The 17430-nt window shown below is 42.1% G+C and overlaps 1 protein-coding gene across 4 annotated transcripts in view; it reads left to right on the top strand.

Annotated features, from left to right (window-relative positions):
* Nucleotides 1-17430, top strand: part of TGFBR2 (transforming growth factor beta receptor 2) — a 77652-nt gene that overhangs the window by 32015 nt on the left and 28207 nt on the right. For all 4 annotated transcript variants that reach the window (XM_038391372.2, XM_038391374.2, XM_038391373.2 and 1 more), the window contains one exon: nucleotides 780-970. In XM_038391372.2, coding sequence (XP_038247300.1) covers nucleotides 780-970 — 191 coding nt within the window. The remainder of the gene's footprint in view (nucleotides 1-779; nucleotides 971-17430) is intronic.

Here is a 17430-nt window from a genome sequence, read left to right as displayed (position 1 = left end):
AATGAAATGTTAGAGGTGGACCAAAAAAGCATCAAAAGTATGGGCCAGATTCTCAGCTGGTGTAAATTGATGTCACTTCTGTTGAAGTCAGTGGAACTAACTGGTTTGTAACAGCCCTATATTTTTAAAATACATACTCACGCACTGCCAAAACTATCTTGGGGGGAAAAAATACCCTGAAATTCCACAGATTTTGCAGAGATCATTAATTTTTTTTTAATTAAAATTTTCCAAAGATTTTTGGCATCTTTGCTGATAACCATAGAAACAATGTTGTGGGGGGTGGATTTTTTTAAAGGGATCTCTTCACCATGAGACTGCTATAAGAATCCAGTGCTTAGCACATTTTACTTGATAACCATGGAAGGTCAAGAAACAGGAACTAGACAAAAACAAGACACAGCACTGAATCAGTTCAGATGAAAGGAAGATTTACTTTTGCCTCAAATTTGAACCAAGTCTGTTTTGGGTTTCCAAGCAGTTCAGTTTAACTTTAGTTTGAATTGTTAGGGTGTTGTTTTTCAAAAGCATTCAGCGCTGGCCTAACTCTGCTCCAATTGAAGTCCACCGGTTATATACCGAGATAGCTGCTGCCGTGCAGAAATCCCCAGTGTAGACAAGCTCACAGAAGGTGAAATTCATCCCTGTGCAATGAGGCTACAGTAAGACTGTATAACTTTCACAACAGGGTGAATTTTACCCAGAAAGAGTCCTAACTATTCTCTTGAGAGGATTGTCTCCTTTTGGTTTTGGTTTTTAACTCTCCTTTTCATTTTTAGGAGACAGAATGATGCAAACACAACTTTAGAAACAATATGTCATGATCCTGCTCTGCCAGTCTCTGGACAGAAATTGGAGGACCCTGGCTCAAAAACCTGTGTTATGAAAGAGAAGAAGGCAGCTGGTGGACTGCTGTTCATGTGCTCCTGTAAAGAGGAAGAATGCAATGATGAGATCATCTTTTCAGAAGGTCAGTTTAATTTCTCTTCTCTCATCCCTCCTGCTGCCAGGCAACATGGTTCGTGTTCTAGGACTTTCCTGTGGTCTTGAACCTCCTGTTGGGCCAAATCCTGCTGCCTCAGCCACTGAGGAGAATCCAAAGAAGCAATGCAGTTCCGTACATTTCATTAAATTGAATTTGTGGCTCCCCGATGGCTGCACCCAATGCCTGAGCCAGAGTGCTTTCAGGTTCAACCCTACCGCATCCAGTGGGAAATCTTACATTGTGGAGTACCCATAACTTCATTCCTTAATTATATGGTTGGTTTGCTACTAAAAGTCACTCTGTTAAGTTTGCATTCCATTTCATGCATGGAGATAATCAAATAATCCATAACCAATAATATTTGCAGCTAATTTTACCTTGTTGTCTATTTGTGCAATGTCTGAAGATCTTGTAATTTTCCTCTCATTTATTTGCTATTAAAAGTTGTTCCAAATTTTTTTTGGGGGGAGGGGGGAGAGACATGGGGGACAGACAGAATTTTGCATACTTGGGTATTTAAAATCCCAAATTTCAGTTGTATGCCATGCCGTATAGTGAGAAATCTGGAGCCAGATCCTTGGGTCTGGATGAGTTCCGCTTTAGTTTTGCAGGCAGAGGCAGAGTTGGAGATGGATAAAGTTGGCTGTATGCCACCTAGTTCTTAGGCAGGGTCTGAGGGGAGAGCTCACAAGGAGTCACTCTTGCATGCCTGCCCCATCCTAGGGACAACTTCTATAACCATGAGCAATTAAAGTTCCTGCATTCTGGGAGCACAAGGGTTTCTCCCTATGTACACCCCCCAAGGGGGGGAAATTTCCAAAGGGGGAAGGGGGCCATGGCTCCATTGCATCAAGCCCCTTGCAGTGCGGCCTAGCCACACCACAGGGTCCAGGGTCCATCATCTTAAAGGCACTATCCCTCCCCAAGTTCCCCAAGGTACTGCAGCTTTCTTAGTGTAGACACAGTTCTTCTTCGAGTGCTTACTCATGTCAATTCCATTCTAGGTATGTGTGCCCACGTGTACATTTGTCAGAGATTTCTGCCTTAGAGGTCTCTGTTGGACCGGCTATGGTGCCATCTGGAGTGCCACGCTCATGTGGCAGTATATCAGGCGCCACCAGCCCTATGCCCTCTCAGTTCCTTCTTACCGACCATGAAGGTTGGTTGGAGCATCTGGTCTTGCTTAGCAAGAGCATTAGTGGTGTTTAGATTGTTCTCCTTTATTGTTTAGTACAGTGATTAGTTAGGACTTGACTACACTTGCGAGTTAGAGCGCATTAAAGCAGCCCCAGGTACCCTAACTCGTGACGTGTCCACACTGGCAAGGCACGTAGAGCGCTTGGGCTCCGCAGCTGGAGCGCTCCTGCTAATTCACCTCCACGAGAAGCTTAACGCTTGCTGCATCCTGGCTGGAGCACCGCGGTGCCAGTGTGGACGCCCTGGTCTACTAACGTGCTCTGATTGGCCTTCAGAAGTGTCCTACAATGCCTGTTCTAACCACTCTGGTCATCACTTTGAACTCTACTGCCCTGCCCTCAGGTGACCAACCGCCCTTTAAATTCTCTGGGAATTTTGAAAATTCCCTTCCTGTTTGCTCAGCCAGGCATGGAGTGCTCTCAGCAAATCTTTCTAGATGACCATGGCTCCACGCCCCAGGCGATCCCCAGTATGGAGCAATGGCAAGGTTCTGGACCTCATCAGTGTTTTCAGGGAGGATGCTGTCCAGTCTCAGCTGCGCTCCAGCCGTAGGAATTACGATACCTTCGGGCAGATATCAAGGGACATGATAGAAAGGGGCCATGACAGGGATACACTGCAGTGCAGGGTTAAAGTTAAGGAGCTGCGGAATGTGTACCGCAAAGCGTGCCAGGCAAACCGCTGCTCCGGTGCTGCTGCCGCAACTTGCCATTTCTACAAAGAGCTGGACGCAATACTGGGGGGCGACCCCACCTCCACGCCAAAGACCACCATAGACGCTTCAGAGCCCAGTTCAATAAGGCAAGAGGAGGAGGAAAGCAGGAGCGAGGATGCTGAGAAGGAGTGGGACAACCGGGACATCCCTAGATGCATGCAGCCAGGAGCTGTTTTCAAGCCAGGAGGAAAGTAGCCAGTTGCAGTGGATGGTGCTTGCAGAAGAACGAACAGCAGAGGAGGTGCTCAGTAAGTGGTTTTATTCAGGGAAGAAAGTTGTTCCGCGCGGACTCTTGGGGCAAGGAGGGTTAGGGCTGCATACATGCCTAGATGCAGAAAAGGGCGTTGATGTGCTCTCACATCGTGGTTAATCCGCCTCAATAATCTCTTCAAAGGTCTCATGCAGAAGCTGGGCAATCCACTTGCACAGGTTCTTTGGAAGAACTACTGTGCTCCTTGTCCCAGTAAGGCTAACATGTCCGTTACACTGTGCCGTGACGGGCTGGGGGCCCATTGCTGCACACAGGCAAGCTGCATATGGGCCAGGGCAGAAGCCGCATTGTAGTAGAAGACCCTCCCTTGTTTCCCAGGTAACCCTCAGCAGCAAGATATCTTCCAGGACGAACTCATCCTGTGGAAAATGTGGGGACAGTGTTTAGTATAGGGGCCCCCTGCAGCTGTTGGCTGTCCCAGGGTACTGAACCCCAGAGGACAGTATGGGTGTGAAACAATCAGTCCCCCTTGCCCCTGTGCTTACTCACCATTTTGGGGCTCCTGTGGGTTATGTGCGCTCGCCTTGGGACGGGCAATTTCTGCTATTGTGTACACTGTGCTTGTCTTTAAATACAGTCGAATCATTGCTCTGTCTGGTGTGAACAATGCTGCCTCTGTTAAGTGTTGCATTTTGGCTTTACAGCTGCAACCTTGAGATCCCAGCCGTCCTTGTTACCACCAGCTGAAAGACTCCAAAGAATCAGGAAGCGGCCGCGTTGAAGCAATGAGGACGTGCTGCATGAAGTAATGCAGCAGTCCCTTAATGAAAATCAAAAAATGCAGGAGTGGCGGGAGAGTGAAAGGAGGGTCCGCTAGCAGAATGCGGATCATCGACACTAAAGCACGGAGCTGCTGCTAAGCATCATGGAGCTCCAAGCGGACTTGATACATTGCTCGTAGCAGTGCAGGCTGTGCACTTCCGCCCCCACCACCGCCTGCAGCCTTGTCCCAAAACTCTTTCCCTTGTGCCCCCATGTCACTGCCAACCCACTTTCCACAACATCCGGGTTCTTATCGCCACCAGCTGCCTCCAACATCTGTAGCTTCACCACCCAGCCCTGCAAACCACAACCCTTACCCACGGCACTCAACCCACATCACCATGCATTTTAGTCAGCCAGAAGTGCAGCACTCATTGCACAGCACTCCAGACAGGAAGTCTGAGTATGATAACAGGACATACACAAATCTGTGATTGGCCCGTTCTCATCCTACCCCCTTCCCTAATCCCAAACAGCACAGATGTGTCGTGCCCTTTCTGTTTCCCAAGCAGTTGTGTTTCTTTTCAATAAATGAATTTTTTGGCTTTGAAAACATTCTTTAATATTGCATTAAGTAAAAGATACCGTAGCCCAGGAAAGCAACAGGCACTGCAAGTCAGTGTATCATTCGTAGCAAACACAGATTCCTGCTAACAGTGGAACCACTGCACTTCACTCCCGTGCAGGGCACCAAACGTTACTGGTGGCTTTCAGCCTCAGATTGCTCCCTCAAGGCATCCCTAATCCTTTGAGCCCCACGCTGGGCCCCTCTAATAGCCCTGCTCTCTGGCTGTTCAAATTCAGCCAGCAGGTGTTGAACCTCCGAGTTCCATGCCTGAGCGAATCTTTCACTCTTCCCTTCACAAATGTTGTTATGGAGGGTACAGCACATGGATTTAACCGTGAGGATGTTGTCATCGGCCAGGTCCAGCTTCCCATACAGAGAGCACCAGCGGCCCTTTAAATGGCCAAAAGCACACTCCACAGTCATTCTGCACCGACTCAACCTGTTGTTGAACCGCTTCTTGCTGCTGTCAAGGCTCTCTGTGTAGGGTTTCATGAGCCACGGCATTAAAGGGTAAGCAGGGTCTCCAAGGATCACAGTGGGCATTTCGACTTCCCCTACGGTGATCTTCTGGTCTGGGAAGAAAGTCCCGGCTTGCAGCTTCCTGAACAGGCCAGTGTTCCAAAAGAAGCGTGTCATGCACCTTTCCAGACCAGTCTGCGTTATTGTCAATGAAATGCCCATGGTGATCCACAGGCACCTGGAGAACCATAGAGAAGTACCCCTTCCAATTTATGCACTCGGAGGCTAGGTGGGCTGGTGCTAGAATTGGAATATGTGTCCCATCTATCGTCCCTCCGCAGTTAGGGAAACCCATTTCTGCAAAGCCAGCCACAATGTCATGCATGTTACCCAGAGTCACTGTTCTTCTGAGCAGGATGCAGTTAACGGCCCTGCAAATCTGCATCAACATGATTCCAGTGGTCGACTTTTCCACTCCAAACCGGTTAGCGACTGATTGGTAGCTGTCTGGAGTTGCCAGCTTCCAGATAGCAATACCCACCCACTTCTCCAGTGCAAGGGCAGCTCTCAATCTCGTGTCCTTGCGCCGCAGGGTGGGGGGAAGCTCAGCACACAGTCCCATGAAAGTGGCTTTCCTCATCCGAAAGTTCTGCAGCCACACCCCAGACTTGCATGACGATGTGATCCCACCACTCGGTGCTTGTTTCCCGAGCCCAAAAGCGGTGTTCCACGGTGGTGAGCATGTCCATGTATGCCACAAGCAATCTTGTGTCATATGTGTTATGTGAGTTGACATTGTTGAACTCCTCGCTGTTAGTTTGTAGCTTAAGAAGTAACTCGACTGCAATTCGTGACATGCTGGCGAGACCCATCAGCATATTCCTCAGCAGTTCAGGATCCATTCCCGCAGACCAAAAGGGAAGACAGTGCGCTCAGTACAAAAAATGTTGAAAGATGGCGCCAAATGTGGACAGAAGCACAGGGACTGCTGGGATGCGAAGAGATGTATCACAGGGCATTGGGACAGGACCCAGAATGCCCCGCCCTCCCCCCCACCCAGCCACAGCGCCAGAATGGGAAGAGGTGCTCTGTGGGATAGCTGCCCATAATGCACCACTCCCAATGCCGCTGCAAATGTGGCCACGCTAGTGCGCTTGCAGCTGATGGTGTGAACATGCTGCGGCACTTTCCCTGCTGCAGTCTACGAGGGCTGGTTTAACTCACTGCGCTCTATATCTGTAAGTGTATCAATGCCCTTAACTGTCAAGTGTAGACACAGTTTTATATTGGTGAATAGGTGCTTTATACCAGTATAGCTATTTGTGTACAGGAAAAGGAGTAATGGTACCAGTCTAAATTCCCTTTATAGTTGTATAACCGTGTCTGCACTAAATGTTGTACTGGTGTAATTATTTTGGTTTAAAAAAAAAAAAACAAAAAACATACCCCCAACTGACACAGTTATACCAGTACAAAATCTTTGTGTAGACCAGGCCTTTGTTAAACGGGTGCAAAGGGCTATTTAGACATGCTTATTTTGGCTTAAACCGGGCATATTTTCATAGACTATGTCTACACTACAGAGTCTGTGCTGGCATAACTCCTGAGGGTGGACTCATCGTATGCCAATAAAAGGTGTTTTAACACCACCTCCTTGAATGGTGTTAGCTACGTTGACAGAAATACTCCTGTATAGGTATACCTGCATCTATGTCAGGGTCGGGGAAAGGGGAGAGGGTTTTTGGCATAGTGATGTCTCTAGGAAGTGTGGTTTTTTTCCACACTCCTGACCGACCATACAAGTTTTAAGTGTAGACCAATCCATAGATTCTATGGCCACTGTGACCATCTAGTCTGATTTTCTGTGTAACACAGGCCATAGAACCTCTCCAAAATAATTCCTGTTTGAATTAGAGAGCATATCATTTAGAAAAACATCCCATCTTGATTTTTAAATAACCAATAGTGGAAAATCTACCACAACCTGTGATAAATTGTTTTAATGGTTAATTACCCTCTCACTGTTAAAAATTACATCATATTTCCAGTCTGAATTTGTCTAGGTACATACATAGACCCAAATTTTTAAAGCTATTTAGAAACCTTGAGGCATTTTCAAAAACAAATAGACACCTTAAACTCATTGATTTCAGTTCGTGTTAGCCACCTAGATGCATTTGAAAAGCCCACTAGGCACCTAAATACCTTTAAAAATCTGGTCCTTTATAGACTGTGATCAAGTCACACCCTTGATTTGTGGACACCTGAAGTGGACATAGTATTCAAGTAGTGGCTGCACCAGAGCTAAATACAGAGGTAATATAACCTTTCTACTCCTACTCATCGTTCCCTTGTTTATGCATATTTTGGTTTAGCTGAAGTCAAGTAGGAACAGATTTAAAGTGAACCAAAAGCAAGCACTCTTAAACCAAAATAAGTGTGTCCACACAGGTTTTGTACCAGTTGAACCAAACCAGTTTAATTAAATTAGTGCAAGTTTGTGAGTAGACAAGGCCTCAAACTGCATGGAAACAAAGTTTTCATCATGGATGGCAGCAGTTGATGCTACAGGTACTGTACCAGTTCCTGAAAACATACACACACACCCCTATTTAATTTCTCTCACTAGCAAATGATCAGACCCTATGATAAAATAACTTACTATCAAGCCTCAAACACAATTTGGAGTCTTACACGTGCACATGAAGCTTGGTTTGGGCATCCATTTTCCATGTGAATACTGCATGCTGTGCACGTACATATGTTGCTCAAATATATGCATTAAAGAAGTTCCTTGTATTTCTGAAATGTCTACATTTACCCAATAAGGGATCCACTCCTTCTGTGCTTTATGGGAGTAATCCTTACTCACAAAAGTAATATAGTAATTGAAGTAAATGATACCACTCGCGTGAACAGAGAATGCAGAATCAGACCCCAATACTAATCAGAGTCTTGATTTTATTTAGATGAGAAGTGAATGTGTTCCCGGTGTAAAGGCAACAAACAACTTACCATCCATCAGTTGTCTAGGACTTCTATACACCCCTATGGCTTTTGGCTAACTTGTTATAAATTAGTCATGTTAGAACTGTTTCTCCTGGGGTTATATAATTAAATGCAATTTGGATATCAAACATGTCTTCTCTGTTAATGGTTATAATGATAACCATTCCATAAATCAGCGTTGAATGCCTTATTCTCATTTACACTACAGCCCCTTTACATTGCTGGAGTTGTGTAAAAAGGCCTTAGTGCAAATGAGAATCTGGACTTACTACTCTAATTTCTTTCATTCTTAAAAGTAAGTAGATTCAGAACTTTCCCTGTGGGTAGGGTCCCATTGTAAGCATATAACTGTGAAAGCTATATGCAGCAATTGCCTGTAGTCTGAGAGTAGTTCAGATGAAAAATAAAATAATACAAAATTTCAATTGGTAACATTTCCAATCCTTTCACAAACACCTCCAAGGGGAAAAAATTGAGGCTTTGTCATTCCTTTTTTATTCTTGTGGATTAGTGTTTCTTTTAAATGAAAACAGCCCAGCTGGATTGCTTGCCTGGTTAGCCATGGAAGGAAGACAAACGATTTTTACAGTATCAGACATGCGGTTTCCTGTCTGTGTTTAACTTTGAGTAGAACATCACAGCCGGCTAGTCCACTGCTCCTCCAGACAACTAGATAATAGCCTATAATAATTTTGCCTTTGGAATGACTGTCATCCAGCTCCATTCTGTACGTTGCTCTTGTCTTTTGAATACTACTTTTTCTTGTATAGTAGAGTGTGTATTTTGCTATTCCTTTGCATATTTTTTTTTTTTTTTTTGGTGAGAGAATGAGACAGGGTCTCCTTCTATGACCTGATCTAAAGGCTGATTGAATTAACTTCAGTGAGCTTTGGCTCAGGCCTCCAAAGCACTCTTTATGTATTAACAGCAATAAAATTTAGATAATAAAAAAAATCATAATCTTACAGCTGATAATCAATGTCTGTGCTGTGTACCTACTGCTGTAAGAGATCAGCTCCCAATCTCTTCTTCCTGCTTGGTACACATGCAAGATTTAAAAGGCAAACCAGATTCAGTTCCTTGTCTACTAAAAATATGTGCCTGAGGTAGGAGACAGAAAACTGTGGCTGTAGCGGCAGGCTCTAATTTCCATAAAGAGGTTAGTTACTAGGCTCCAACGAATCGCAGCTAAGCAGCTCTATCTTGTAGTCAAGTCAGTTTATGGAATGTTCTCTGTGTGTGTGTATATAAATCTCCCCACTGTATTTTCCACCGAATGCATCCAATGAAGTGAGCTGTAGCTTACGAAAGCTTATGCTCAAATAAATGTGTTAGTCTCTAAGGTGCCACAAATACTCCTTTTCTTTTTTGTGAATATAGACTAGCACGGCTGCTACTCTGAAACTTGTCCTTTATCAGTATCTCATGGTGAATGGCTAGCCTCCCAGCCCCAATCTCTGAATAATGCACTGTATTAAGACATGAAAATCAAAAAAGTGTGGATAGTGGTAGGTATTGTGACTCACTCAGTCATGGCTTTGCAAATATTTAGAATGGGAAAAACCAAATCAAATGCCTGTTTCTTTTGTGGATTTTAATTTTAAATTGCCAAGTTGTAGAATAAACACACACACTGAAACCAGATATACATCTAACTACACAGATGTAATTTTACTGCTGTGTGGTGCTTTTTGCTATTACCATTTCAATTAATATTTGAGGAATCAGTCTGAAGAATAACATTTTTATGCACGTGATCATATAAAACAATATCCTATAGCTCGGTGGGGAAAAAAGATCAAAGGAACAAGTTCACCACTATGAAACTCTTTGGTTTATTCTGCTTGCATTCTTTTTTGCCAAACAAAATTGTGGCTGACTGGCAAACTATCCACACCAATTTGAATTTTGAACCAGAGGTTTGTGGTGGAAAATTGCTCCTGAAAACAAAACTCAATGTCATGCTATTTTAATTATTATTTATTTAAATGTCTAATTTCAATGTTACCAGAAGCAATCCTCAGGAGCAAAAACATTGGGAAAGACTTGCCCCAAAACAGTCGGCTTGGAAAAAGGTTTGCCAGATGTTCAGTGCTGTTGTCATGGAAGAGAATGGGCGTTTTACAGTTGAGTTCAGTGGGAACAAGATTGGGGTGCTGGGGTTTTACCCTGGTGAGATCTAGCTACATAGCCCCACACATCACAATAGTTCATTCCAGAATTATTCACAAAAATGTCTGCACCTCCCCTCCCACAACTTAAATCATTCTGAAGAAATGAAACTACCGCTAAGAATTTGGAAAAATACAAGTTTCTTTCATTATTTTGCCAATGTCTTTTCTACGTTTTCCCTACTCTCCGTTCACTATGCCACTTCCCAGTCTCCTTAACCCTGTCAAAATATTTGAGTGGGAGCGTTCTACCTCGCTGAAGAAGATGTTATGCCAGAGCCCTAAGCTAGAGTGGCTGGCTGAAGTTCAATCTTAAAAGATCCTTGACCCTTATCTTTTGCACAGATTCCTCATTGGTTGCCAAGTGTGGGAGCATAATGTGCATTGTGCACTCCTCCCTCCAGCCTCAGGCCTAACTTGTTCTCTCTGTGCAGGTGATGCACAGGTGGCTGGTTTCTCTCACTTCTGCAAAGGAAGTGGGAGATCAGCATGTAGTCCATGGGGAGGACAATCTCCCCTTTCCTGACCTGCAGCCTCATTGGTTTGGATGCCTGTAATGGTACTCAGAATATTAGAGATTGCATCTGAAAAATTAGAGCCTTTAAGTGACATCTTGTTGCATGTTACTATCTTAATAAATGCAGGTATAACCATGGGCCTCAAATTTGAACTGGAGTAAAAATGCAGAGGCTTGCTAACAGATCAATAATTTGTACCACATCACTAGCTCAGTTTCTTCTGTGTATTTAATTTTGCTTTGTTTGGAACATTTCTCTTACTTCACCATTCTGAAAACATCACCTACCCTATCTGAACATTTGTGAGGTTCACCATCTTACAGAGTTCAGGCTTCAGTGGGAGTATTGGGTATTGTACCTTTACTGTGAACAACTGGAATTTTTTCCATCTTCTGCTGCAAGATTAGATCATTGTTTTGGACATTCCATACATGTGTCATCATAAGGTGGAAGAAACCTTTAGTGCCAACCATAATTATACTTAGCTTTTTTACATTTTAGACTGACTCATCAGAACAGTTGCTTTGAAATGGAGTTCAAAACTTCAGTGTCAGAGCTGTGTGAACTACTTGTAAAGAACAATTTTTTAGATTAATGTAGCATTCTTTTTCTTTTGCCAGCTATTACAAATTAATAATTTCCCCATATTTGTTCATTAATCATAGCTCTTTGTATCATTTGAGCAAATTACAACCTATGGATTATCTTGAGTATTAAGTGCTATGATTACTCATTGTGTACAATTGGTCACCTAGGTGACATGGTATTGTTTGTTTCCTGATTGGATGACCTAAACTATATAAACAGAAGGCTGTTCTGTCTTTTGCAGAGAGCACAAGAAAAGATTGAAAATGTTCCAATGTTTTCTAAGCCTGGTATCTCTCTCCGATCTCTAAAGTGCTTCCCTCTTCCCTTCCCAATTCCCCCTCTCCTCTCCTCTCTTCAATGCCCCAGTGATTATATCTGGCTTCATAGATGGACCCCAGATTGAGAATTAGTCACAACAACATATTTTTGTGTACAAAGTGATCATGCAAGTATGCTTATGCAATACATGAAGAATACCTGTGTGCAAACAAATAGCAGCCACTCCACAAACATTTATGTACAAAGAACAACAAAAAAAAGACATCATTACAGTTGAATTGCATCCTTCCAGAGGAATTTAGCAAACATGAATCTATTTTCCCATTCAACTAACTCATTCAGAAAGTAATTGTGTTCAAGCTCTGCCATAAAAGAGGTCAGTTGCAGTGCATAACATTGCATAGAGCCCCTCACCACTCATGTATTGGCATTGTTCTCCATGTTTTCTCTTAGGCATTTGCAGCAACAGTGACCTAACCAGGGACTGCAGTTGTATGTAATCAAAGAAAAGCCTCCATAACACTAAGTGTCTGAATCACTTAGAAGGATAGGAAGGAAACTGGAATGGGAAGAAGAAACAGAAATAAAGAGGAGTTCTGTTTTATTAAAACCATTATCTGCTCATTAGAAAACTAACCTTGCCAAGCTCAGTTATTTATTTTTGTAAAGTCAGAATAGGCAGGTATGATGGTCCTGGTTGGCATATTTGTTATGATTTGTATCACATAAAAGCTGAATAGTGTAGGAATGTGGCCCACCTTTTATCAGGTTGTCATGGAAGAGATTTTTAATAATTACTGACAGAAATACACTGTAACACTGGCAATACCAATATTTTGATAGTTTGGCAATGTGAAACTAGGGCTTAAAATAAAAGTGTTTTATGTGTGGCATCTGCTGGAACATATTGAAGCGACAGAGGTTGATATGTTCAATAAAATCACTAGCAAACAGCAACAGACACTGAGTTGTGTAATTGAAGCATTCATAATAGAATCCAGGATAAACCACGTAAGTGGGAGAGTATTATTTTTCATAACAATGTAAGAAAGCTCTGCTGTGAACATTGATGTCAGAGAGAGATGTGTGCATGCACACATAATGAGAGCAAGAGTTGGAAATGGAGGGGATAAATAGGAAGCAAGATCGGATGTAAGATTTTTCTAAAAGATTGTTTGCTATGTCAGAGGATATAGAAATGACACTTTACTGCCAGGAATAATAATAATAATAATTAATAATATATAATTATTAATAATAATTAATAATAAATAAATAAAAGTAACGTGAACACTTTGTTCTTTGATGTTGAGTTTCTTAAGCCTCCTGAGCTCTAATAGAATACTTGGCACTCAATTTAAAAGGAGAAATTCTGTTTACAATCGAAAATACTTCAATACTCAGAACAAATAATTAAGCAATCAATTTCAGCATGGATTTGTCAAGAACAAATCATGTCAAACCAACCTAGTAATTTTTTTGACAGGGTAACAGGCCTTGTGGATAGGGAGGAAGCAGTGAGTGTGGTATATGTTGACTTTAGTAAGGCTTTTGAAACTCTCTCTCATGACCTTCTCATAAGCAAACTGGGGAAATACAGCCAAGATGGAGCTCCTATAATGTGGGTGCATAATTGGCTGGAAAACTGTTCCCAGAGAGTAGTTATCAGTAGTTCACAGTCAAGCTGGAAGGGCCTCTTGAGTTGGATCCCGCAGGGATCAGTTCTGGGTCCGGTTCTGTTCAATATGTTCATCAGTGATTTAGATAATGGCATAGAGAGTACACTCATAAAGTTTGTGGATGATACCAAGCCGGGATGGGTTGCAAGTGCTTTGGAGGATAGGATTAAAATTCAAAATGATCTGGACAAACTGGAGAAATGGTCTGAAGTAAATAGGATAAAGTTCAATAAGGACAAACAGGCAACTGGTAACTGCTGATAGTGGGGGACACAATTTAAAGATTTCAGAGTAGCAGCCGTGTTAGTCTGTATTCGCAAAAAGAAAAGGAGTACTTGTGGCACCTTAGAGACTAACAAATTTATTAGAGCATAAGCTTTCGTGAGCTAAGTGAGCTGTAGCTCACGAAAGCTTATGCTCTAATAAATTTGTTAGTCTCTAAGGTGCCACAAGTACTCCTTTAATTTAAAGATTATGGTGGTTTGCAGCAGGGTTCAAGGCAGGTACTCAAGAGATGAAGGAATTTTGGTTTCTAGAGCTACTTTTGCTGTAATGTTTTATGACATGTAATAGCAGATGGAGCAGTTCTAAAACAGAATTACACATGAAGAAAACTGCTGTATCATTCATATGTGCATTAAAAATCTTTAAAAAGTTGTTCTAGTATATGGTAAAGCGTTAAGACCGATTCATACGTGAATGAAGTCTTTTTTTTTTTTTAAATAGAGAGAGAGAGAGCGCTCACAGAAATTCTTGTGCATTCTGTCATTTGCTTCTTTGGTGTGCCCACTCCTACCTTAGAATAAAGTGAAAAATATAATCCTACCACAACTGCTTTATTATTACAAACAAACCAAAGTTTGATTGAAAAATAATCCATATTTATTTTAATAAAAACACTGTTTGGAGCGAAATAACAGTGTTTGCATAATTGCATTTCTTTCCCATACTAAAAATTTTTTTTTTTTTAAAAATACATGTTTTGTGTAGAGGTTGGCACAGGTACCCATTAGGTTTTAAGTACCTGAATCTCTTGGATATAAATTATTAGATAAATGACTTCAGATAAAATATAAAAATGCAGTTGTTACTGCACATCGCTGGCAAGTGTAATTTAGACGTTGTTGAAACAGTTTTATTAATATTGTAGTTTATTAACATAGCAGGCTTTTGCAAAAAATAACACACTGCGACAACTGCACCACAGTATTGTTGAGACAACTAACTGGTGTTCTTAATCTGAAAGAAAACAGAGTAACTTCCTGTTTCAGGGTTGTCAGATGCTAACTTTCCATTCATAATAAATATATGCCACCTTAGTACTTCCAATACGGAATGCTTTAACAAAAATATGCCCTAATCCTATTATAATCTTTATTTTTGTGAGTGGTGTACTGCTTGCGAACCTTGTAATAACGTCCTTTATGTTAACAACTTGTCCTCTTTGATCTGTAATATTACCAAGTTAGAAACACAAGCATTGTAGTCCTCAGGTAAGTTTTCAGTTGCTGCAAGGGAAGAAAAGCTTCTTTCAGCCGATTCTGTAGTCACTGAGATAGTTAAGTAAGGAATGTAGAGTTTCAACAGATTTGGGAGGGTGTTACACAGTGCCATTTCACAAAAGAATTGTTGTCTTTTTTTTTTTTGAGCTGAATAGGCTCCTCTTTCTCATTACTCTTGTCTGTATTGCCATCTTTGAGCATCCGGGAAAAAAATTTGATTCCAGAGTTCAGATCATTTTGATCAATACTGTAAGTGGTGGAAATAGCACCTACACTTTCATCTGATGGGCTCTCGGAAGAGAGAATGTCTGCAAGGAACTTAAATGATCAGGTCATTCTCAGAAAAGTGGCCTTCTACCTCCTTAATAAGGATATCCAGAGTTCAGTACAATGTTTCACTTCTATAATAGTCCAGGGGTTTCCCAAAAGAGAACTTTTCAGCACCTCCCAGTTTTGTGGGAATAACCCCTTTGTGAGGCACACAAGGGCCAGGATAACATTTTTTCTGGCACAGTTCATTAATGTGATTAAAGGTTAGAGATGCAGAATCATTTCTTTAAATCCACAGTGTCTGTATTCAGCCATCACTATAGCTGTGTATGTAAAGTCTTTTGAATGAGGAAGTTTGGATAGGTGGTTTGTTTGTATTAGCAAACTGTCTGCATAAAAAACATGAAGTACAGAAAATTGAAGTCTTGCACATTCTGAGAAATGTATAAGCTTCAACTTCAGCTTTCAAACCCCCATGTGCAATTTCATTCGGAGCGTGAACTATTTCATTGATATTTTCCAAAACAGCTCTGGTAGCCTCAACTCGACAGTTCCAGTGAGTGTCACTGAGTGATTTTAAGAGTTGTTGCCCTCCCACCCCTAAAAATATTTTCTGAAATCATTTTTGTACTTACTTCAATGAAAGTTTGTAGAGCCTGGAGAATTCTGAAAGCATTTCGGACAACTGGAATTCAGGAAACTATGTCCATTACACACAGATTTAATATATGAGCATAGCAGTGAACATAGCGAAAATTCTCTAGCTTACTAAGTATCCATGTGGCCATAGCTTTATAGGATCCTCTCATCCTGGCGGTTCCATCATATCATTGGTCTCTTAGAGCTGAAATATCATGTCCCATATCTGATAAGGTACTCTTGATCAGCGTGGCCAGTGAAGCACCATCCGTCTTCAGCGAAGAAGAAGCCAATCTACTGCTCTTGTATTTCAAATGTCTGGTTGATGTAACATGCTATGAGAACAACTTGTTCATGTTTTGACAGATCCATTGTTTCATCTGCAATGATGGAAAACACTCCAACTTCTTTGACTTCAGTTACGATTACGGCTTCACAAGTGCTAGATTCAATCTCCATTATTTCATTCTGACACGAGTTCTGTAGATAGGTGAAGTATATCTGTTGGTTAACCATAAATCGTTTAATCAGTTCGTTGTCTGTACTATACAGATACATCAGTTTCTGCAAATTGCCTTGATTTGTGGAATCCGTTCCCTCATCCCATCCCCTCAAAGGTAGATGCGGGTGAGCACAAAATAAAGTACTCTCTCTTACGGTTTCTAAATATGCTCGGTTGTCCTCCACTTTTTTTTGACTGTCAAGCTGGGATGCAACACTTCCTGTTTTACAGGACTGCAACCTATCCTTTCTTTTAGCAACAGCTTCTAGATGGGCTTCATACTTCAAATGTTTGCAAAAATTTTTATTTGTTTTTTTCCATGTTCTAAAAACCAGTAATGCAAAAAGCTGGTTCACTATCTGGCCCATTGCCAAATGTTCAACAAGAAAAGCAGAAAGCTGTGTCATCACGGACACTGTATTCACGCCTTTTATATTCATTATACCACACTTTTCTGAATTTTCTGGTTTTGTTCCTACAGGCACTGGCTGCAAAATCAATTACAGGCTGATATGGGCCTTCTTCAATATATTCTAAAGCTGCATCTGTTCCAAAGCAAGGGTCTCCTTTATGGAAAGCTGCACTAGTCTCTGTATGAATATTTGATTTGGAATCCGGAGTCTCATTGTAACGCTCGTTGCTGCTGTAAACATAATTCTGAACTCCAGAAGAGTCAGGTTCAGTTCCTGATATACTTGGTGGTGGTGATTTTAGCTTTCTTCATGTAAAAAAATTCCAGACTTAATTGTCTTTTCACCATTGTGCAAAGCTAATACTGGGAACATTAGTAAATTAAATCAGTTTAAATGTAAATTGTCCTCAAACCACTTTTCAGAAAAACTAGGAAAAAAGTATAATAAAATTCCCAGGCCTAATGAACACCTTCGCAAATGCCACACTGGCTATAAAAGTTAGTCATGTGAGAACAATTATTAAGGGGAAGGGGTTCCCCTGCCTCCCCCATCCATTCCCCCCATTGCCCCGGCCCCCGCTGCCTCCTCACATTCCCCATTGCCCTCATGGCTGCCTCCTCAGCACCCCACCCAACTATCCCATGGCCCCCCCACCAAGATACCCACCCCTGACACCCACTGCCTCCCAACATATCCCCCCATCCTCCATCGTCCCTGCTGGCCTTGCCACACGTTGCCCTGGCCTTTGCTGCTTCCCTAGGCTCCCCACCTACCCTCAATGCCCCTATGGTCCCTGCTGCCTCACCAGGCATCCTATCTCCCACTGCCTCCCCAGCATCCCACACGTTGCCCCAGTTGCCACTATCTCTCCCAGCCCCTGACATATCCCCCTGGCCCTCCCAT

Source organism: Dermochelys coriacea, chromosome 2 (assembly GCF_009764565.3).
Source record: "Dermochelys coriacea isolate rDerCor1 chromosome 2, rDerCor1.pri.v4, whole genome shotgun sequence".
Classification (NCBI taxonomy): domain Eukaryota; kingdom Metazoa; phylum Chordata; order Testudines; family Dermochelyidae; genus Dermochelys; species Dermochelys coriacea.
Note: the sequence above shows the minus strand (reverse complement) of the source record. Positions and strands in the feature narration are given on the sequence as shown.